The 22,395-nt window shown below is 40.2% G+C and overlaps 2 protein-coding genes across 2 annotated transcripts in view; one reads left to right on the top strand and one right to left on the bottom strand.

Annotated features, from left to right (window-relative positions):
- The first annotated feature begins 934 nt into the window (after positions 1 to 934).
- LOC104967868 (ovochymase-2-like) lies at positions 935 to 8,842 on the top strand. Its single transcript, XM_010797401.1, has 12 exons — positions 935 to 986; positions 1,920 to 2,083; positions 2,551 to 2,734; positions 2,829 to 3,047; positions 4,232 to 4,366; positions 4,467 to 4,688; positions 4,788 to 4,970; positions 5,215 to 5,327; positions 5,420 to 5,514; positions 6,716 to 7,005; positions 8,062 to 8,222; positions 8,648 to 8,842. Exons 1-12 carry the CDS (start codon positions 935 to 937, stop codon positions 8,840 to 8,842), a joined length of 2,013 nt encoding a protein of 670 aa, XP_010795703.1.
- Positions 8,843 to 11,096: 2,254 nt separating this feature from the next.
- Positions 11,097 to 22,395, bottom strand: part of LOC104967867 (tolloid-like protein 2) — a 21,099-nt gene continuing 9,800 nt past the window's right edge. Inside the window, exons 5-14 of the mRNA XM_010797400.1 lie at positions 22,216 to 22,313; positions 20,637 to 20,763; positions 19,795 to 19,995; positions 18,308 to 18,520; positions 16,169 to 16,309; positions 15,183 to 15,428; positions 14,792 to 14,977; positions 12,435 to 12,541; positions 12,081 to 12,181; positions 11,097 to 11,400 (exon numbers count right to left, since the gene is read on the bottom strand). Coding sequence (XP_010795702.1) covers positions 11,097 to 11,400; positions 12,081 to 12,181; positions 12,435 to 12,541; positions 14,792 to 14,977; positions 15,183 to 15,428; positions 16,169 to 16,309; positions 18,308 to 18,520; positions 19,795 to 19,995; positions 20,637 to 20,763; positions 22,216 to 22,313 — 1,724 coding nt within the window. The remainder of the gene's footprint in view (positions 11,401 to 12,080; positions 12,182 to 12,434; positions 12,542 to 14,791; positions 14,978 to 15,182; positions 15,429 to 16,168; positions 16,310 to 18,307; positions 18,521 to 19,794; positions 19,996 to 20,636; positions 20,764 to 22,215; positions 22,314 to 22,395) is intronic.

Genomic DNA, 22,395 nt, shown 5'->3' with positions numbered 1-22,395 from the left:
GAGCACAGATTAGACTCTTTCTCTCCCTCTCTCCTCCTAGACTGAAATCTGAGCCGAGCTCTCCTATTGGCCGAGTGGCGTGGTCATGTGATAGGGGGTTAAAACCCAAAACTTAAAATCTGTGCCTGCAGGATTCCTCTGCCTGAACGTGAGGGAAGAAAAGAGGAGGGAGCTTGTAAGAACTGAGGGGACGGCCTCAGGGAGGAATAAAGTTAAGCTGATGTCAAACTGTAACAGCATCAAATATTAAAAATAGTTAATATAAAAATATGTTTGTATTGTTTTAAATAGTCTTAAGAACACAAAATTATGCAATGATTACCATAGATGTATTGATACCACTTTACAATAAGAGTACCCTTATAAAGGGTTTACGAATAGTTTGTAATTCATTTATTAATTAGGTTGTGAACACTTTATAAATCATTAATAAGCTTTTATAAGACATGAGATAAACAGGGAAACTGTGACCGGTTGCTTGCCAAATAGTGAGCCCACATTTATCTGTACTGCTAAGCCTTATATTGGCTTTACCGTACTCTCGGTCTCTTTTCATCAGCCAGCCATCCCTTGAGGTATCTGTCTGGTTCACGCGAGTGATTCCTCGCTAAGCTAGCCAATAATAAAGGCCTTAGTAAGGGTGGGGGAAAGTAATCCAATACAGCCAGTAGTAATCGCAATAACTTTGCCGATGGCCGATATTCGGTTCGATAAACGGATGACCAAGTATCCGATACTTTTATTATTACTAGCATATCCCTCCGAACAAGATGGGGTCGTCATATAAAACGGAAGTTACGTTAAGACCATGTATACAATATGCAAATGGAAACGTACACAAAAAACAATGCCATCTCCTCTTTCCAAGGTTCTTCAACATAACTCTTCCATAGTGCCAAATACATTTTTTTACGCCAGGACAGGGAAGACGGACATGGATATGGCTGACCTAATCGGATCTTGCAATATCGCCAGATCAGACTGCGGTACTCCGAATACTTAGCATATGCAGCTCGCACATACATCGTATCGTCGGTCTTAAAGCGCCTCGGCGGCTACTGTAATTTTTCAGACATCGCCTTTTTTTACTCATTCACTGGACATGCGTCTTACCATTCCTATATGCAATGATAATATATAAATCCTTTTGGGACAAAAATACATAACAAAAATGTCAATCTGTGGAAGCCGTAGCGCCTGTGAAAAAGCACGACCAAGTCATCTTGAGCGGCCCGGGTACAACGTACACTGGATGGCCTACCTGCCCTGTCAGCTTCCAATCTGTGCACAAACTTCATCTCCGTGCCCTCACTTGGGCTCATCGGTGCACGTTTCGTCGTGTGTTTGGAGGAGGGGCTCTTGTAAGGAAGTCGGCCAGATTTGTTTGTCCGCAGTTGAACCCACAACCTTCTGGTTGAAAGACGACCACACTCCCTCACAGCCACAGTCGCCCTGTACTGCTAAGCCTTATTAGAAATGGTAGTAACTCATTAATAAATGGGAATGTGTTTAATACTTTACAATAAGGCTCCCTTTTGGCAGTTATAAATGTTAGTAACTCATAAATAAATGGTCGTAAAGAGATGTCAAGAAACATCAAGATGGATGGGGGGGGGGGAATCAACTCAGTGNATTCGTTGCAGCCCCTTTTTAAGAGATTTGGGTATGGAGGAAAATAGAGAGGGTTGTGTTTTCTGACACTTGGTGAGTTCCCTGGAACACCGGGGACACATATTCATGTATAAAAGACGTACAAAAGTGCATTTTGCATGATAGGTCACCTTTAAGTTAAAACATATAACTATAGTTGCATAGTTTGCATGCCCTCTGCTGGACCTAATGTGCAAATACCTCTCGTGTGTCCTTAGTGTTTCATGTTTTCTTTTGTAACAATCTAAATGGTTTTGTGTGATATTCAGGTGATTCAATGAATGCTAAAGTTGCTGAGGCTCTTAACCAGGTGGCCCTGCCTGTTGTGCCGTATGATACCTGCAAGAGGATGGACTACTGGTGGTTCCAGGTCAAGACCTCCATGATCTGCTGCGGGTACACCCTGCCTGATGAGCTCCAGTCTGTCTGTCAGGTAACATAAATCCTACAAGAGATCAGCACTAATATCTGATATAATAATACTTTTTATATAGCACCTTTCAAAACTACTGTAACAAATTGCTTTACAAACATGGACAAAGTTAGGATAGAAGGAGAGCACTCAATTACAAAAGCACTGTCAACCAGTAAAAATAACATATAAAGACACTAAAAGTAAAGTTTAATTATATAGCACATTTGAAAAACAAGGCAAGTTCTTTACAACATAAAATCATAAAGACAAGAAAAAAGAAATAAAATATAAAAAGACAATTAGATACATTTAAAAAGAGAATCAGAGAATACAAATAAATAAACCAAATAAAATAGCACAGGTTTAAAACACAAGAATAACAGGATTTACATAATTCTGATCCTCAATGAGTTGACAGTTCTTGCACACATGATATTTAACAAAAAGCTTAAGGTGTTTAGGATGCTGATTTGTGACATTGACAGGGAGATTCTGGAGGTCCTCTGGTGTGTCAGGACCACGCCGGTGCTCCCTGGGAAGTTCATGGTATCACCAGCTTTGGCCCTATTGGATGTATAATGAATAAGAAGCCCTCCGTGTTCACCCGCTCCTCTGCATACATCCCCTGGATCCAAAATGTCATCCGTAGAGACTTATACAATCAGCACAGTAAGGATTCAGCTGACCAACTTTCATCACAAACTTCACATGGTACAAAGGCACATTTTATTACTGAGTTTCACCTTCTGTCCTCCCCATGTAGCATCTGGCTGTGGAGGACCAAAAGACCTGATTGGCACCGACGGCACCGTGTCCTCGATGGGTTTCCCTGGCAACTATGACAACAAAGCCCGCTGCGAGTGGACCATCCAGGTGCCCGAAGGCCAACTGGTCCACCTGCATTTCAGCAACTTCTCCCTGGAGGAGACTCAGCTGTGCCTGAATGACAAAGTCAGCATCAGAGACGGAGTAGGAAGTCTGGGTAAGTAAATACGTCTTCTCCACAGGTGATGGGACTGAGTCATTCATTGGATTCCTTTGCTTTAAGTTACACAGCAGTCAATGGGTTTTAAAGTTATTTATTTTGCGTTTTTATTTGAAATGAATATAGTATTATAGTTACATTACATGTCACTTGTTAGATGCTTTTATCCAAAGTGACTTACATACATTCAGCAGGGGCATGCAAACATTCCAAAGGAGCAATTTGGGGGGAAGTGTCTTGCCCAGGGACACAACGAAATGCTGACTACAGTGAGACTCGAACTTGCTATCATCTGATTCGAGGATCAGCGCACTAACCCACTCAGCCGCACCCTCCCTCCAGTTGTACTGATAAATGTATTTATATTTTACAGATCAGTACTTTGATCCGTTTTATAATTGTTAGTGTGATACTCTAATATACTACACAAAGTGATGTTTTTCGGGGTTTGTTGATTGTTATGCACGTACAGTACATGCCCAAGGACGGCACATGGAAATGAACTATTAGCTCAAATATGGCATATATAATCTCTACTCTTTTTGAGATGAATGTATGCATAGCCTTTGTTCAATAAAAGACATCTCAACACCAAATCTAGCGGCGTTGGTGGCATCATTATGGGACCCTGAATGTCTCTACGAAATGTTACGACAATTCATCAGATAAAGATACTTTAGTCTGGATCAATGTGGTGGATCTATGGACCATCCAATGCTGCCAAAACTGCAAAAACTTGTAGCAACAAGATGTCTTTGCCATTTGAGTAAATCTACATGTATGACATTTTGTTTGACGGAAAAGCATAAAGAACCATTGGCCGGTCTTGAACCTGTGAATTAAGGCTGCCTTTCGTCTTTCAATCCTCCCAATATCTAATATACTGAAGAAAGAAACGAAAAATGGCTTAAAGGGTTGAAATAAATGAATGCATTGGCGTCCCAGTTCTTTTTTCCCCTAACGTTTGCCTTCACCTCTCTGGAATGGTTGTGTGTTTCCCTTCATATTTTAGTAAAGTGCTGTATAAATGTAAAAGTGCATGTATATCTTAAAAAGGGACATATGATTGGAGAAAGAAGCAATAGGTTAGCAAGAATATGTTTAAAATATACTTAAGCTTTTAGGACAGAGGCTCCTTAGAAAAGTCATTCAAACACTTCTTCATGTTCATTTCTCCTCAGGCACACACTGCAGTCATGTTCCCCCGACAGACCTGGTGAGTGATGGAAACAAGCTTCACATCAGCTTCTCCTCCAACGACAAGGTGGTGGACACCGGCTTCACGGCCACCTGGAGGGGAGTTTCCCCCACGGCGGGTAAGACGGGAAGGAAGTGCAGCTGACAAGACGCTGAGGGAATAACCTCCAGACACAACTAATGCATCCCATCTCCTCTCCTTTATTCTCTCCCACACAGCTCCTTGTGGAGGGAGCTTCAACACGGCTCAGGGTGAAATCACCTCTCCTAACTGGCCTAATGACTACCAAGCCCAGTCTGTGTGCACGTGGCGTATCACCATTCCTGCAGCAAAAAGTATCCGTATTGGCTTCACGCACTTTGAGCTTCAAGCTGCAAACATCTTAGGAAACTGTGTGGACTACGTGGAGGTCTTCAACGGAGAAACCATGGCCTCATTAGGTTGGTTACTGCACTCCAAACTCTCTTTTGTCAATTTAATATCAGTATCAATGCCTGCTTAATGGGGAAAAAGCTCTCAATGTCTTGTACATTCTGCAGGTCGATTCTGTGGCTTTGCCCCTCCATCGACCCTCACCATACCGGGAGGATCAGTCGTCATTCGTTTCCTTAGTAACGGAGCGGATCATCAGAAAGGTTTTCGTGGTTACTGGACCAATGATGCCGGTGTTATCCCGACTTTACCTCCTACACCTCCTAACCCATGGGACAACATCACTATCAGTGAGTGTGGACTCCCAGCAGCCCTGTCTCTGATGGGTGTTGTGATGTCATGTGGCGGATCAGAGTTTAAAAAATGCAACTTAGTGAATAATAAAATAAACATATTGAATACTGGATCATCTCATTTCTGATTTTAAAGTTTTAACCGGGTCTGATGCTGACTTCACCTAAATACATGTTGAATAAATCATAAAAGATGATATCTTATTTATAGATAATGTAATCATATATGTTCTCCTCCCAGCCTGGCCAGTAGAATGTGGAAAGCCAGCAGTGAAACCCAAATCAGCCGCCATGAGGGTGGTAAATGGGGTGGAGGCGACCCCCCACTCCTGGCCCTGGCAAGTCTCCATGCAGGTAATGTTGACATCTCCTGTTTCTCTTTGTGCCTGACTAACAGTCATTGAGAAGAGCTTTTCATTTGAAAGAAGTGTATTTCTCTTCCCCAGGCTTCACCAATGTCCCTCATACCTTACATGCACGGCTGCGGAGGTTCTTTGATTCATGAAGATTGGATCCTGACTGCTGCTCACTGTTTCATGTTGTAAGATGAAACTACAGAATCACCTACAGTACATTTTAATAGTGCAACCATAATCATTGCTAACATGCTCAACATAGATGTATATATTTTCAGCTAATTGTTAATCTTTCTGTCCGACAACAATGCTTCAATCTTATTTTTAGGCTTGGAAAAAAATAATTCTGTCCTCATTTAGTGATGGGAATTACGGAGCTTTGAAGGGAGCCGGGTCTTATGGCTCCGATCCTTTCCGAAAGCTGTTCAAAAGAGCCTTTTTTTTTTAAGGGGGCGGGGTTAATAGGTTTATCTGCGAAATAATCACCAGGATAATGATTGACTGTATTGCCAGAAATCTACTTTTACTCACAGAAAATGTATAACTTGCTACATCCCAGCCAGCCAAACTACTACTCAAGCAGCATGCGTTATGCCATCCTACGGCACTCAGGAAAGCAAGTTCCTTTAAAAGCGAGTGGATTTATGGCAGGCAGTGAACCAACGATAAAAAGAACGGCTCTCACCAAGTAGGACTCGGTTCCCTTCGTTCGTACCAAAGCGCCGTTCAAAAGAATCGGATCGTTCGCGAGCTTTGAAAACCTACTCGGCACCAACTGTTAAACAGATAAAGCTTGGGACTAGCTGGCGGACAAAGAATTTAAAGAAAAAGAGTCAGATATTTCCTACAGAAGTTGGGGGAGACCAGATCTGCAAGAGAGTCCAAATAAAATATATTTGCTCCTTTACTCCTGGATGTGTTAATGAGCATCTGTTGGATCACAACTTCACACAAACACCACTAATGCGATGTCAGTGTGTTCACAACAGCTGTAAAAAACCCTTTTCTAATGTTATCTTACCCACCAGCCATTGTGTAAAGTAACTAGGAACCTATACTCAGGCAGGTACCTAAGTGCACATTTGAGGTACTTGTGCATTACTTAAGCACCTTTCTTTACTACATACATTACTTCAAACTTGAACTTAACTTGACATAAGCAACTTAACATGTATCTCAATTTTGCTTGATAAAGTTAGTATAGTTATAACATTTTCAATGCAGAACTTTGACTTGAAAGTGAATATTTGTACAGTCTTGTATAAGTGTGTTTACTTAATTAAAGGTCTAAATACGTCTTCCACCTCTGCCTACCAGCTTGCAATAGCAAAGTGAAAAATAAACCAAGTTCTAAATTTCACTTTGAATTTTCCACCTGCTTCCCAGCCCACTGACCAACCCCTCGTACTGGCGCATGTGTTTGGGGAAGCACCACATGAACTCCTCCATGGACGTCCCCTCAGCAGAGGAATGCTTTAAGGTGGACGGTATCATCCGCCACGAGGGATTCGTGTACGAGCAGGATCGCACCGACATCTCCAACGACATCGCCCTGGTGCATTTGGCCACGGCTGTGAACATGACGAAGGAGATCAGCCCAGTCTGTCTGCCCAAACCCGGGGCTGTGATGCCCGCTGGGACGCCCTGCTATGTCACCGGCTGGGGCGACGAGAAAGGTACAAAGTGATGATTTAGCTGACTTTTTTATCCAAAACAATGACTGCAATCAACCATGGGCATACACAATCAGAACAGCAAGAATAATGAAAATACATACGCTTCAAACCTTTTAAAGTTTGTATTTTAATGGGCAATGTGCTTTGTTGTAGAAACCCAACCCACTGTCTATAATTGAGGAGTGATATAAGCACAACAATAAGCTAGATTTCGGCATCTGCCAGCAGTGATGGTCTTATTTACTACTATCTACTGAGACATTGGTTTGATTACTGAAGAAATAGATAATTGGGTGTTTTTGTAAATGTGATCATCTTTGTTCATACCCTCTACCACAGGGGTGTCAAACTCAATTTCATCGCGGGCCACATTCGCATAAACGTTGCACTCAAAGGGCCGGTTTTAACTATATAAATATATAATATATATATTAGCAAATAATGTATTATATTACATTATTACCTCTGAATTGGATTAATATCGGATAGGAAAATAACTTAGTAATTAACTATGTCTGAAAGCAGAAGTCCAGGGCAAATAATTGCAAGTCTCTTCAGTGTACCCATGTCACAAAACGAGATGCATTGTGGGACATGTAGTTTATGGGCAACCTGCTTCTGTAAAGTGGCATGTAACCGTATAATGAACGTATTATATTCTTTGCAAGCTCTTGCTGGGCCACATAAAATAAAGTCACGGGCCGGATTTGGCCCCCGGGTCTTGAGTTTGAGACCCTTGCTCTACAACAACATATTGTCCATGTTGAAATTGTATTACGTTGTATATTCTGTATAAAACATCTGCTGCACATCTGTCCGTCCATGTTAGAGGGATCCCTCCTCAGATGCTGTCCCCTGAGTTTTTCTTCCTTTTTTCCAACCGATTATTGAAGGATTTCTTCTAGGGAGTTTTTCCTTAGTCTAAGGACAGAGCTTGTTGTATGTTGTACAGTTTCTAAAGCCACCTGAGACAGATGTATATTTATGATATTGGGAAATGTAAAAAAATTCGATTGATTAATTAACAGACTTTGACTGTTCACTTCAATCTCTCAGGTAACATGTTCCCCAAAGTGTCCGACAAGCTGAATCAGGCAGCCCTTCCTATTGTGGACTTCCAGACCTGCAGTAAACCTGCTTACTGGTGGGATTCCCTCAGACCCTCCATGATCTGCGCTGGCTACGAATCCCCAGATGAGCTCAAGTCAGCCTGCCAGGTGAGAGGATACACGTTATATAAATGTCCTGGCCTGGTCCTGGTTGGGTCGTCTGTTGTGTAACGCCCTTTAAACTGTTTTGTTTTTGGTCAGTCAGCCTTGATCGTAAATGTCTGCCTGGTATTCAGCCGTAATTGGACATTATTTGTTTGCGATAATGAGCGAATGTTCACGTAGGGACATGGGAAAAAAACACGTCAGCACAGATCTGACGGCTTTTTCATTTCAAAAGAGCTTTATAAAACACAACACTGACATTTGCCTCCCTGAAGAAAACTCTGTCATATTTTGATAAAAGTTTAACCTTTACCACTTCCAGGGCACAGAGATGATTTATAGAAGTTGTCAAAATCAAATGTTCAGCAATGCATCTTCTCAGCAGTGCAGTTAATCTTTAGTGACTTACCTGTCCTGCTCTCCCATAGGGCGACTCTGGAGGTCCTTTCGCCTGCTCAGACTCTGGAACGACACCCTGGGAGGTGCATGGCATCGTCAGCTTCGGACCTCAGGGCTGCATCAAGGACAAAAAGCCCTCAGTGTTCACCCGCGTGTCCGCCTTCAGCGACTGGATCGACACCAACATCAAGAAGTTTATACATGAGAGTGGCAAAACCTACTAAAGCTCATATCTTGAAATAAAGATTTTGACAGTGATTGTTGCTCATATCTGTTTTAAAGTCATTGTTGTCTTTATTGAGGGTTATCTAGGGCTGCTCGATTATGGCAAAAATCATAATCTCGATTCTTTGGGTCAATAATTGTAATCGCGATTATTAAATGCGATTATTCATTGATTTTGAAAACATCAATTTATTGGAGAAAAAAACGTGAACAGTATGTTTTTAACAGTTGATTACCCTGAACTTTAAGTATAATTCAACTGAAAAACCCCAAAAAAAAGTAATAATTAAAAAAAAATCGTTTTATTTCGATTACGTTTTTTTCGTAATCATTGCAAGCCACAATCGTAATCGCGATTAAAATACGATTAATTGAGCAGCCCTAGGGTTAACCATTAGGTGTTGCTTTCTGCTAAAGTATGATGACTCATACAGTTAATCTACAAGGCATCTTCTCTGGCAGTAAGAAAAGGTTTTAACACTTTATCTCAATGGTAGACCTATTATGTTAATTTTATAATATGATACTGGTTTAAATGTTCTCAAAAATAATTTTATAATAATTACAATAATGATAGTTAACAACAATGCAACAGTAAATTATTGTTGAGTAATTTTTGATGTGCAAATTATAAGTAATATCTACGAAACAAATACATCGGTACCACTTTACAATAAGACTACCCTTATAAGGGATTCATAAAGGGTTTATAATTAGGTTATGAATTAGGTTGTAAACACTTTATTAATCTTTAAGAACCATTTATAAACCAGTTCTAACATAGTTTTCATACATCAACACAGGCTCACTATTTGGCAAGATGACTAAGCCTTATATTGGCTACCAAGCTTACTTCGTCTTCTTCATCANTCAGGGGTGGGGAACCTTTTTCCTCTCAAGGGCTATTTCAATTTGTTCAATTTAGTATTTTTAAGCAGAGGTCAATCATTTGTACGGCCCTCGGAGGATGTTGAACAAATTGAAATAGCCCTTGAGAGGAAAAAGGTTCCCCACCCCTGATTTAGATAGTAACATCATGACATATTAATGTCTAAGAGCAGAGCACAACTAATCAGAGTTATTGTCTTCCACTGGGAAACAGCAGTAATGATCTTTTCCTCTGATATATTTTGATCATGCATGTAAACTAGTGCCTTGTGGGAAGAAATCAGCGCCATTGAGGAACAAAAAAATGCTCTTTTTTTAAACATAAAGTATGATTCCTTTAAAGGTGACCTATCATGCAAAATGCACTTTTGTACGTCTTTTCTACATGAATATGTGTCCCCGGTGTTCCAGGGAACTCACCAAGTGTCAGAAAACACAACCCTCTCTCTTTTCCTCCATACCCAAATCTCTTAAAAAGGGGCTGCAACTAATCTAATACAGACTGATCCAGATTTGAACACTTCTGTGACGTCACAGTAGTGGCGCTACGGCTATTGGGCCAACTCCACCAATCAGGAGGAGACAGCCACGGACATTGCCGTTCGAAAGCGCTGGAGACGCTGTATATGGCAGGCCTGTAGATGGTGCTGTTCTCACAGAATCAGCCCATGCAAAGACAGTGTTAAATTCAGCGAAATGAGGAGTGGCTAAAATGCATGATCTGTTTGGTATTTTGAAAAATAAAAAGTATAAATATGCCTTATATAGGTATGGTCCTACACTATATTATTCAAATATAGCATGATAGGTCCACAGGGTTGGCTCCTGAACAGTACAAAAGTAGCAAAACATACATAGCAACAATCATTTCTCAAAACTAAAAGTCCTGCATTTAAAATCTTTCTTAAAAGTTCAAAAGTGTCATAACATACTTTAAGTGAAACAAACAATAGTAATCATTATGTAGCATTAACAAAAACATATTACACTATTGTATTATCATTGGCAAAGGTGGTATGTATACTGCTGGTACATTTTCTATGTTAAGCATTCAAGGCATAAGGAACAGCATGGGGGTTACATCAAATATAGCTATTTTGATCTGCCGAATTTCACCACAGGATTAATAGTTTTATCTCCATCCATAATAAACCATAATAACCTATTAGTTTGTTATATATTGTATCGATAATCGATAAAGTGACCTCTAGGGTTTGTTGTCATATATATGTGGTGAATTATTAATATTATTGGCTTCCAAAATATAGGGCAGTAAAAGTACAGACATTAATTATGTAAATGTCCTTAGGTACATTCAATAATGCCCCTCAGGTTGTGTATTATTGTATAAATTAAGTAAATAAATCAAGAGCAGGAAGCAGGAACAGCACCGGTCTCATCTCCCCAGCCGGTGGCGTAGCACTTCTTGGTTGCAGGCAGGACTTCCTCCACGGAGGGAAGGCAGGCGAAGGAGATCTCATTACTGGGGGTCACATCTCCATCCAACCTGACCAGGGCAATGTCAAACTCCACCGTGGGCACTGTGGGATACTTGAAGCCCTCGTGGCGATAGATACCAGTCACATTAAAGCAGCGCTGACTCGGCTCTGTGAAGGTCAGGTTGTGTTTGCCAAGGCACATGCTCCAGCGCTGCAGCTCGTCCGCATAGCTGGGGAGGAAATCAGAAGATTAATCAATAGCAATACCTGACAAATTATAATAAAATACTGGGCAGCTTGAGATACATGTCTATGGACCAAAACATGCTTCACAGGAAACTTAAATAATTGCATACAAAATTAACAGTATCATATGATTTGAAATTAAATGTATTTGTATGGAACTGGTGATGTCACTATGTTACGGAAGTAAACAAAGGAGTCCAATGGAGGCATTTCAGGCCGGGGGGAGATTGTGCGAGAAAGATTTGGGCATTTAAGCCATGTCAGAACATTTACACACACTTATAACACAATACAGGAAAGTTAAAATTGCAAAACGCATAATATATCTCCCCATTTCACTTTCTTGGACACTGACTTACGTTCGTAACCTTGCATTCATCCTTGCTCACAGCCAGAATCTATATATATAGTCCCTAAAGGCACCTTACTGCACCAGTATCTCTACAGTAGATCATTAGCCACGGCATTGAGGAATCTCTAACAAGCATTGCTTTTGCACTTGAAGCCTGAGGTAAAAGCACAGGCAACTGCAACTCCCTTCTGCAATTAGAAAAGCCTGGAAGTTTGAGAAAATCTTTACAGAAAAGCAATTCAATGGGAGCTTCAGCTTTAACATTCCTGTAAACATATTGTTCATGTGATATAGATTAAAGTGAACATTTACTTTATGAAGCAGTGGGCTGCTGTCATGACCCAGTTCTTATGAATCAGAGTACCACCACAGGTGTGGAAGAAAGTAGGTTCTGGGCGACTGGCCGGCCAGACCTGAAAAAAACAAAAACATTTGCAAACTCACAATGTAATAATGTCAGATTTGGAAACACATATCAGTGCAATCAGTCAATTATTAATGAGAGATAAAGAAAGGAGGAGGTATGGAAAAATGCCATACCTAATTATAAATTATCAATATAACCTGCTGTACTAGAACATGCCCTTTTGTATTCACTGATATTACATGCTGTAAATTAATTAATCTTGATGCAAGATCTCTGCTTTTATTACGTCAGACTTTTACCTGCATGGACACTTGCCAGGGCCAGGAGTGAGGCGTGGCGGGCTCTCCGTTCACAATGCGAGACGTAACAGAAGGAGGGGTGGCTGGTATCCCACATCTACTCCAATCTAGGAAATAGGAAATACAACATTGTAATCTATCCTTTGTCTGGTTGTCTGTGCATGTATTCATTTGTTTGTGGTGTTGATTGTGTATCAACAAAGCCTGCATAGAGAACATATCTGCAGCTTACAGATAGTACTGTGGCTTCCAATCACTGGCACTTCTGCTCTACAGCTGTTCCTATTTGTGTAAACACTTTTTCAAATCACACCAGGCTGACAGTGCTGTCCCTCATTTTTGGCTTTCACTAATCTACTAGTGTGCAGAAATGTATTAATTTAGTGTGTTATCATGCAAACATAATAGGCTACCATGCTACTGCTGCAAACACAAAATGGCTCCTGAATTGGACTTTTGAAAAAAAGAAATCAGCTTTTTCAGGCTCTTTGACATCATTACATCAGAACAAGTTTCCTTTGGTCGTAAAAGCAGTTGACAAGTTGTTCAAAGCACCCACATTTCCCCCTTCTCTCTCTTGGTCTATGTGTCTTTATTTGCTGAACACGCAGGGAATCTCTAGTAAGAGTCTGTGTGGAAATGAAACCCAGAGGCAGCAGAGCAGAGACCATCTGTACAACTCTATTTCAGCAAATGGCCCGGGCCACCTGGGGCTCACGCTGCATGGAGAATGAGGATTGGTTGACAGCCTACAAGAAGAAAAAGTAAAGCACCAGGACACTTCCCATTGTGCTCTCAGCACATGATAACACCTTGTTTTACTGCTCATCTGAGCACAGCAAGGGGGAGATGGAAGGAAGCGTAAATCAGATAAATATAAAGAAGGTCTCTGTGCAGTTTCTAAGAAGCTGTTGAAACTAAATGTTGGTCATTGAGACTAAATATACAGCTCTGCTGACCAGAGACAGTATAACATAACTGGAGAGATCAGGGGATCCAAACGTTAAGTTAAATGATAGATATAAAATATAATATTTCACATTTAGCACATAAAACACATGCAACTAACTATTATTTTCTGTATAATGAGTCTGCTGTTGTTAATTAATGAATTAGTAGCTCAGTCCATGAAATGTAATGTAAAAGGGTTTACATAACAAAGGAAATTATGCTGGAACTAGCTTGATTATGCTGCACCAAAGGCCTTCTTAGATTTTTGGCCACTTGGGGGCAAGGTTAAAGATCAGAAAAACAATGGCTGATTTTTTATTTGAGTACAGTATGTGCTGCAGCTGGCTTTACAGAGTAAGTACTGTTGCACGCAGTTAGCATAACATTGGACCTTGAACTTTGGACCTCTAGCTCATATATCTCCGGTGCAAAGGCTATAGGTCAGGATAACCAGAAAAGTATGCTGGCTTCGATACTGCAAAGTGCAACCAGATGCAGGAGAACATCCAGATATATTATTTGCATATTGACATACTGTACTATCTTTTGGGACATACTAAATGTGTTTTTTTGTGTCTGATATCCTGCTTCAATATAGAATTGTGGGTGACAAAATATCCACGCAGACCTGCAGCTAAATGCTAAGGAACAGTATGTTCACTCGCTAGTTGCTAACTTTATCTGTCTGCTGTTTGGTGCGGAGTAAATATAGTAACATCAGTTCATCAAAGCTTTTGAGATGAAAGCTGCCAGCTGTGTTTGGTAAAGAGGTTGATTAGAGCAGTGATTCTCAAATGGGGGTACGCGGACCCTTAGAGGTACGTTGGGGTACTGCAGGGGGTACGTGAGATTTAAAAAAACAAAAAAAAAGTTAATTAAAAAAATATCATGCATGATTACAAAAATAATCTTAGTACAATAAGTTAAATAGAAAACACAATTTTATATAAAATATTATTAGAACCACCAAGGGGGTCCTCATATAAACATATCAAATTGGTGTATTGTATTATATAGTTTTGCATAATATATCATTTTGTTCATTGATTTGTTAAACAGATATTACTTCAGTTGAAAAACTCCTTTGAAAAATCAGTTTACATTTTTTTTCTTTTTTCATGCATAAAATGAAAATATCCTTAGTTTGTTGTAAAGGAGTTAATAAATCACACACTGAGGGAACATCACTATATTGGAATTATTTGTATAGGCTTTTTCGATCAAACATTTTCGGGGTCGGTCAGGGGGTACTTGGCTGAGAAAATGTTTCAAAGAGGGTACATGACTGAAAAAAGTTTGAGAAGCACTGGATTAGAGCAACCAGAAACCAAAACAATGCGGTAAAAGAGTCTAAAAGGCTCTGTTAATATTACTGTAGCTTTATGAGGCTGAAATAGATACTCTACCTATGGCGATGTCATCCCAGGGGTTGGCTGGTACTGGTGGCTCAGTGGGAGCAGGCAAACTGGGGTCTGTTGTCCAGTAGGCCCTGAAGCCTTTAGACTCGGTAAACAAGTCTGAATGGAAACGGATCACCAGCCTTGTGCCTTTTGTCAGGATAGTTGCAGGCAGCTTAGTCCCACAAAATGGACCTAAAATGTATTGAAAGCATATTTTTCATTACCAATAAAGTGACACAGAGCTAATACAATACACTGGAGAAGACACAGTAACAGTTTTGTTACTAAGGATTTAATTTGGTTGAATACATTTTTGACTTGGCATTACTTTGATTCCAATGTGATAAAAATGATAAATGGTTTTGGGATGACGTTGTGATTTTACAAATAAACGTACCATGTGTTTGAATGAGCGCGTTAGTAATTATATTCATGTCGAACACTACTATGTTATCATAGCATTTGGACGATAGGAAATCTTTGGCTTCCAGGTCAAAGTGGGTAAACTGCAGGGTGATTCTTTTATTCAAAGGTGCTTCGATGTTCCACATGCAATCTGCGTTGGCTTTGTAGTTCACTGGCCAGTTCTGGGACTTAATAACTCCTGTTCGCGCTCTGGAAAAAAGGCCACAGCCCTGGATCTCTGCAAAAAGACGAGGGAGTAATTAATGCTTGGTTGTAATGAGATTAATGTAGATGAATTACAGTATCTTCCTTGAAACATTGACAGAAATAGTTTGGAGTAAAAAATTGCAGCATGACAATATAAAAACAGAAGTTCAAGAAACAGTATTAAACCCATTGGTGTTCCTAGATGAAGTCACAGGGTCGTCAAAGTGATTAGGGTTCATCTTCTGGACACTGCGGTTATGCATTTTTATAGGTTCATCATCTGCTAATTTACTTTTTTACAGATTTAAGTTCACCTCTGTATCTTGGCCCAAAGCAAACCAGATTCGACCAATTTTAAACACATTTACTGTAAATCACCAAAGAAATATGCTTTTGTATTTCGGCATTGTGTTTCTTGTGTCTATTGTATTCCTACATTCAATGTGTAGCGTGATTTTATTATCCTGCATGCTCTATATTTGAATTACAAAGTACATTTAAAAGCCTAACCAGGGACAAGAGTTGAAAAATCTGCAAACTCTCTCCGCATCACATACGTTTCACGTTCTGTTGAATTACACATTTCCTATATAATGCTTCACACTGTACTCTGACCTGTGCTTTCACATTCTTCACACTGCTTACACAATGCTTGTAAATATGTGACAGAGGTGTGAGGTTTATGATCATAACGAGGTGTTGAGCTGCCTCAGCACTGTGTGCCTCAGGTGTCTCTATGTGTGTCTTCATGTGTGTGTAAGTCCTTGGTACCTGCAATATCCTCAGGATACACAGCTTCCCATTTCGCAGAGAACCCTCGGTCTGTGAGGCGACTGTCCGACGTGAAGCTGACAGATATTGTGTCACTGGCACTGACCACCAAGGGGGGGAGAAGGTAGCCACAGTGTGTGCCTGAGGGAGAGGGAGGGCGGAGGTTAAAGATGGAGGTAAATGGAGGATGTAGAGTCAGCAATATAAGTGATGGTTCCAAGACGGATAAGAGATTAGAGTGGTGAATACTGTAAGCCCCGTATATTAGTGAGGATGAGAACGGTGGATGGATGGGAACACAAGGACACTGACAAGTAAAGTCGACTTTGCTCTCTGTGAGTGTGACTTCATCAGATACAGAACACAATGTTCTTACCAAGAGCGCATGAACACAAAAGAAGCCCAACCCCAAACTGGTACTGTTTTTAACAGATATGTAATGCAAATAAAATCATAGACTGTAAAGAACAAGTGGACGTTGTCACCATAAAGTGACCTATTGGTTTGTGGACTACGTTTTGAAGCCTCAAGTTTGGTATTTTTGCCGTCGCCATTTTCGTATTTGGGAACTATAATTGACCTGAGGGGGTTAAGATAAGCATAGCCAAATATATTTAGGCCGACCAAAGTCTTTCAAGTTAACTTTCAGGGACTGAAAACACACAGTGAAAGTGTTCAAGTTTAAAGACGATGACCTGAAACACCCAAACTGAACAACAGTGATAGCTAGACCGGTAGTAACAAGGGATCAATGTCCTAAAGCATGCCTTGACTTGTCGCCAATGTACTTTTAATAGGACCATTATTTACAAAGTTAAAGGTAAGGTAGGTAAGAATGGAGAAACCAGCTCGAGTGCGCTAGAATTTGAAAGTACGCAGCCGAAAAAAATCTGCCACTTCCTTACAGAGCCCCTCCTCCAACACACACGAATGCGCACATGACCAATGAGGGCACGAGATAAGATTGTGCACTGATGGAAGGCTGACAGGCAGGTAGGCCATCCAGTTACTTTAGCCGGGCCGGATCAGATGATTGGTCGTACAGCGCCACGGCTTCCACACATTTCTTTATGTATTTATTGTCAAAGCATTTAATGTATTCATTGCTATTGGGATGTTAAGAGCATTCCATGGAATATAACAAAAAATGTTTCTGAAGTGAATTACCTACCCCACCTTTAAGTTTGACGTGGCCAAAGAAGACTTGAAGACTAAAAATGCACTTCCACATTTTATTCACTTTACAGCTTGATTCAAATGCAAGATGCCAGTTATTTCTACAGCTAAATAAACATTTTGAATAACATTAGCCAATGATTATTGTGCCATTCTCATAAATGACATAGTCTTGCTTTCAGGGATCTTTGGATCACATTTTTTAAACTGATCGGGTTTTCAAACAGACCCCTTGTTGCTATTCATTTCTCTTTTCAGTTCACATATAAAAAAAACCCTCCTTATCGCCTTTTGTATCTTTGTTTGATTGTTACTCAGCAACAGATAAAGCGGTATCACTGCAGGGAGTGAAGTGAATAATGAGAGGTAATTTAGTTGGCTGAGGTGTTAGCAAAGATCATAATCAACAGTTTTTCAGCAGGGGGCAGAAACTGTTGTACACGAGCTGTTACTCCAGCAAGGTGCAACAAACACAAGTCAGAGTTCTCATATGTATTGCTAATATAATATAGCATAATAAAATAAGACTCTTAGCAGTGCATTTTAACATAAACTGCATGGAACAAACACTTTTTATATTTTGCAAGCTGTTTTTTCATGGATGTATCTACATTTGCATGCAGATATATGGTAGTTTAGATTATCTGTGGATTCATTGTCACATTTCAAGTCACTTTCCGTTTTCGAAGAGGCCTAATTGTTGTCAGTCGAAGTATAATTGTAGAAGAAGTGGAGTTTATAGCTTTCACTCTGCAGGGGCTGATATTCAGGCTTCACAAGATACAGATTTGTCCGATAGAGCACCGGTTTTCTAAAGTGATATGGGCTGGATTTGGGAGTCAAAACAGTAAACTAAAGGCAAACAGATAAGGATGTACAACTTACAAACCATTATAAAAGATAAGAACAACAAGAGAGAAAAAAAGCTTGGGTAATTGAGTGAAAGATGAAGTCCTGGCTCACCTAATGTGCTGTAGTTATCTGTGATGACCAGTTTGTCCTCCTTGCATTGTCCAATCTCTCCTGTGATGGCCATGTCAGTGAACTGCAGTTTTACCAGGAATCCTTTGGGCACAGATATCTTCCAGGAGGTCTTTTGATGAGCAGGATATGCATTTGGATAACCCGGGGAATGGATCTCTCCTTTGCGCCCCTGAATAATGACTGGACCATCACCTCCTGAAAATTAACAGAAAACAAAAGCTGTGTTTTCTGTCCGAGCATCTTAAAGAGTGATTATTCCCGCTCGGTTTAACAGTTGGCCGGGACCAGCTTGCTTTGATACAAAACTAACCCCGTTAACAAGATCATTATGTAGTACCTTAATTAGTCACTGGAGAGAAGCAGTCTGTCTGCCAATGGCTTAAATACAGTGATGAATAAATAAACCCCAGGGGGATCTCCCCACTCCTTCGCACAGAGCTACGTGCATTTGTCTTTATTTGGTAGCTGTCGCTTGATTAGAGCTGCAGGGGAAAATGCACGTCGAGGCATGACAGTTATATAAGGTGTATCAACAAGCTCTCGTTGGCCCGTAAACAACCCTCATAGATCAACTGAGCACAGAGGAAATGATATTATAGTTCATTGTGCAACAGTGTAAAGCTTGGATTAGTATTTCGGAAGTCAACAAAAAATAATGAGAGCTGTTTTTGACATTTGATTTGAGAGGTTGGTTAAGCAACATTTATACTGATGATGTTAATTGTTAATGAGAAAATTAAATATATCTGCTGTTGTATATTTCAACTAGGAATACCACAATAAAATATGAGTGTAGGAATGTGGAGGGTACACATTTAGGCGCTGGATTATTTGATCATATCTTTCTAATTAAAGGGGCTCTATTAGACACATTTTTACATTCAAATATTAGATTTTGTGCCTCTTTGGTGACATGACCTGCTTTAATGTTCAAAAAGGTCTGTATTTTTCTCTTACTGCCATTCACCCTCTGTCTAAAACCAGAGCCCAGTCTGCTCTGATTGGTTAGCTGACCAGATCGGTCGTGATTGGTCAACCGCCTAGAGATGTCCACCCCCACCCTTAGCATATCCAATACAATGTGTTGTAGTGCTAGCCAATATAAGAGCGAATGTTACGTAGTGATGTCATTATGTCCCGAAAGTAAACAACTTCATCTGGAGGGAACTTTGGGATTTTGGCCATTGCAGACCATTGACATGCACACAAAACAATATAAAACACTATTGGAATGGGAAAACCCCCAAAAAGATAATAGGGCCCCTTTAAAACTATATCAACATTTATTTTTTAATATGACCATTATCATCTATACCGGTATAATTCAACCGCCCTAATTTAAACTCAAATCCAAATATAGACACGCAGGAAAGGTTAGGTTGATCATTGAATTATGAGTACATATGGGTGGTTTATTTTAAGCGTTGAGGAAAAAGTAAACATAACATTTTGGGGTGAATGCTTACCAGAAGTTGTGGAAGGTGGAGGTGTTTGAGTGGTTGTGGTTGAGGGTTTGGTTGTGGTGGTAGAAACAGGTGGGAGGCTGGACTTGGTGAACGTCGCTCTGAACCCTTTAGAGGTCAAACTGTTGTCCGTTTTGAAGCGGAGCACCATTGTGTTGCCGCTGGTCTGAACTGGCTTCGGCATCGTCCCCCCACAGAATTTACCTTTGATGGATTATATGTTTATTAAAGAGTTAAAAAGAGAATGATAATCACAGAGGCTTGTGCAATGACAGAACACATCCCTACATTTCAAGTTAGATAATTTACAATGAATTAATGCAACAGAGAGACTTTCATTCATTAAGTTTAAAATAGACCCCAGAACCTCATTCTAACAAGTCTCACACTTTTAATTGAGCACATCTTTTATTCATGGGCCCGCAAAGTTGACATTGCTAATGTTGAACGAGGGGAAGGCGACAGTCTAAACTTAAATCCTATGACATTCCTTTGCATTATAATAACCCAGCTTTGACATAGCGTGCTGATTTGTGAAGATATTGTGGTATACAGTATAACACAACAAACTTACAAACAACAGTACGGCACATACAGCAAATCCTTGAAACAGGAATAAAATAAACTAAATTGCTAAAGTTTGATACAGTAACAGCAATTTATGACAAATAAAAGGCAGATCTTTCAAAGCAAAGTAAAAATAACTGGTGGAAAAAAGGGGGGAATTACATCTAACAATTTACATAGACTTTTAGGGCCTGATTTAAAACCCCTGTCAATCTTATTCATGCAAAGCTTTTGTAATCCTCATTGCATACTGGATACATGTATAATGTCATGCTTACTGAGTAGAGAAGAGCCGGCCTTGTCCCCGTCGTAGACCTGAATAAAGTCTCCACAGACCTCAGGGACCAGGTCAAAGGAGGTAAAGGTCAGTCGAACCCTCTCGCCTTCAGGCACCGTAATCTTCCACTGATCGACGTAGAAATAAAGAATAAACACACATCATTTCCTGCAAATTGTAGATGGATCACCCTCATTTCTGTTTTTAAACCTGGTTACATCGTGAGCTGCATTTTGATACATCATAGCTAATTTAATCACTGCTCTGGTTTCGGCCAGGTGGTGACCTGTCAGGCTAAAACGAAGCAAGATGAAATCATCACGGTAGCTAAACGACAGCATATGACTCATCGACCCTCCCCAGCGTGCAAAGCCTGACATAGAAATGGACTTTGATTGAATTAGTCTGATCAGCGATGAAGTCAACAAACACTGTCAAGATGTTTAAATCCTTAGCTATTGGATTTCACTTTGAGATGCTGATGTGAAATCTTCAAGTTTGTTTGAACAGCAAGGAAATCATTTTGAACACACTGTGTACAATATGATTCATGTAGAAGAAAGATAAAAAAAAACCTTGTGTGTGTGTGTTTAACTCAAGAATAATCTTCTTCTTTTGTGAAATTAGGTGAATAAGTAAAAGCTGCTTGAAACCTGAATAGGACTTATTAAGGCGGCAGTGGTTCAGTCTGTAGGGAATTGGACTTTGGACCGAAGGGCTGCCGGTTCACGTCCCGATCGGACCAAAAACACGGAGTGTGGACTGATACTGGAGAGGAGCCAGTTCACCTCCTTGGCCACTGCCGAAGTGCCCTTGAGCAAGGCACCTAACCCCCAACTGAGCCAGCTAGACTGGCTGCCTCCGCTCTGACCTCTCAACTGCATGTGCATGTGTGCATATGTATGATGTAAAAAGTGTGTACTGTATGTACCTGTATTAAAAAAAACGCATGTGTGTGTACGACAGAGTGGAAACTGAATATTCACCTAATTTCACAAACGAAGAAGATTATTCTTGAGTTAAACACAAAGGTTTTTTTTGTCTTTCTTCTACATGAACTATATTGTCCACAGTGTGTTCAAAATGATTTCCTTGCTGTTCAAACAAACTTAAAGATTTCACACCTCAAAGTGAAATCCAATAGCTAAGGATTTAAACATCTTGACAGCGTTTGTTGACTTCATCGGTGATCAGACTAATTCAATTAATAAAGGTCCATCTTCTTCTTCTTAACAAACATAATTTTTTTTCAAAGATTAAATAAAAACACAATATTGTTTTTTATATTCCAAGTCAGGTTTTGGCCATGTCCGAAACTGGTAGAATATTTGGAAATGTATATGTCAGAGTAATTTCAGTAATATAAGAATAATTTATAGATCCACTCGCCTACAGATCGCTATGTTTGTTATACCTTAAGCTGAAAAAAAGATTTATCGCTGAAGCAAGCAAATGTAATATGATTTACCCCTATGAGTGAAAACTGAGCATGCTTCACTACAACCTGACATCCTTAGATAAAAGCTTCCTCAGATACCATGTAGCTGTCACATTTGATTTGACAGTATTGTGTCTCTTACCTGGTAAAGTGCTCCGTTGGGGTAGTTCTGCTCTGGGAAGCCGGGGGTCATCAGATCCCCCCGGTCACCTTGGAGGTAACCGCCAGCTCCGGCTATCTCTATCAGCGGGGATTGAAGGCACTTCAGATCCACATACACCTCAAGGATACCCCACCTACCCAGCCCCTCTTTCATTACCTC

Source organism: Notothenia coriiceps, unplaced genomic scaffold (assembly GCF_000735185.1).
Source record: "Notothenia coriiceps isolate Sejong01 unplaced genomic scaffold, NC01 NC01_scaffold00037898, whole genome shotgun sequence".
NCBI lineage: Eukaryota > Metazoa > Chordata > Actinopteri > Perciformes > Nototheniidae > Notothenia > Notothenia coriiceps.
Note: the sequence above shows the minus strand (reverse complement) of the source record. Positions and strands in the feature narration are given on the sequence as shown.

Excerpts from the sequence above, each read along its gene's own strand:
- LOC104967868 (XM_010797401.1), top strand. The coding sequence starts at position 935 with ATGGATATGGCTGACCTAATCGGATCTTGCAATATCGCCAGATCAGAC. Across the intron at positions 4,689-4,787 it reads AGAAACCATGGCCTCATTAG|GTCGATTCTGTGGCTTTGCC; the intron begins GTTGGTTACTGC and ends TACATTCTGCAG. Across the intron at positions 5,328-5,419 it reads CCTGGCAAGTCTCCATGCAG|GCTTCACCAATGTCCCTCAT; the intron begins GTAATGTTGACA and ends TCTCTTCCCCAG.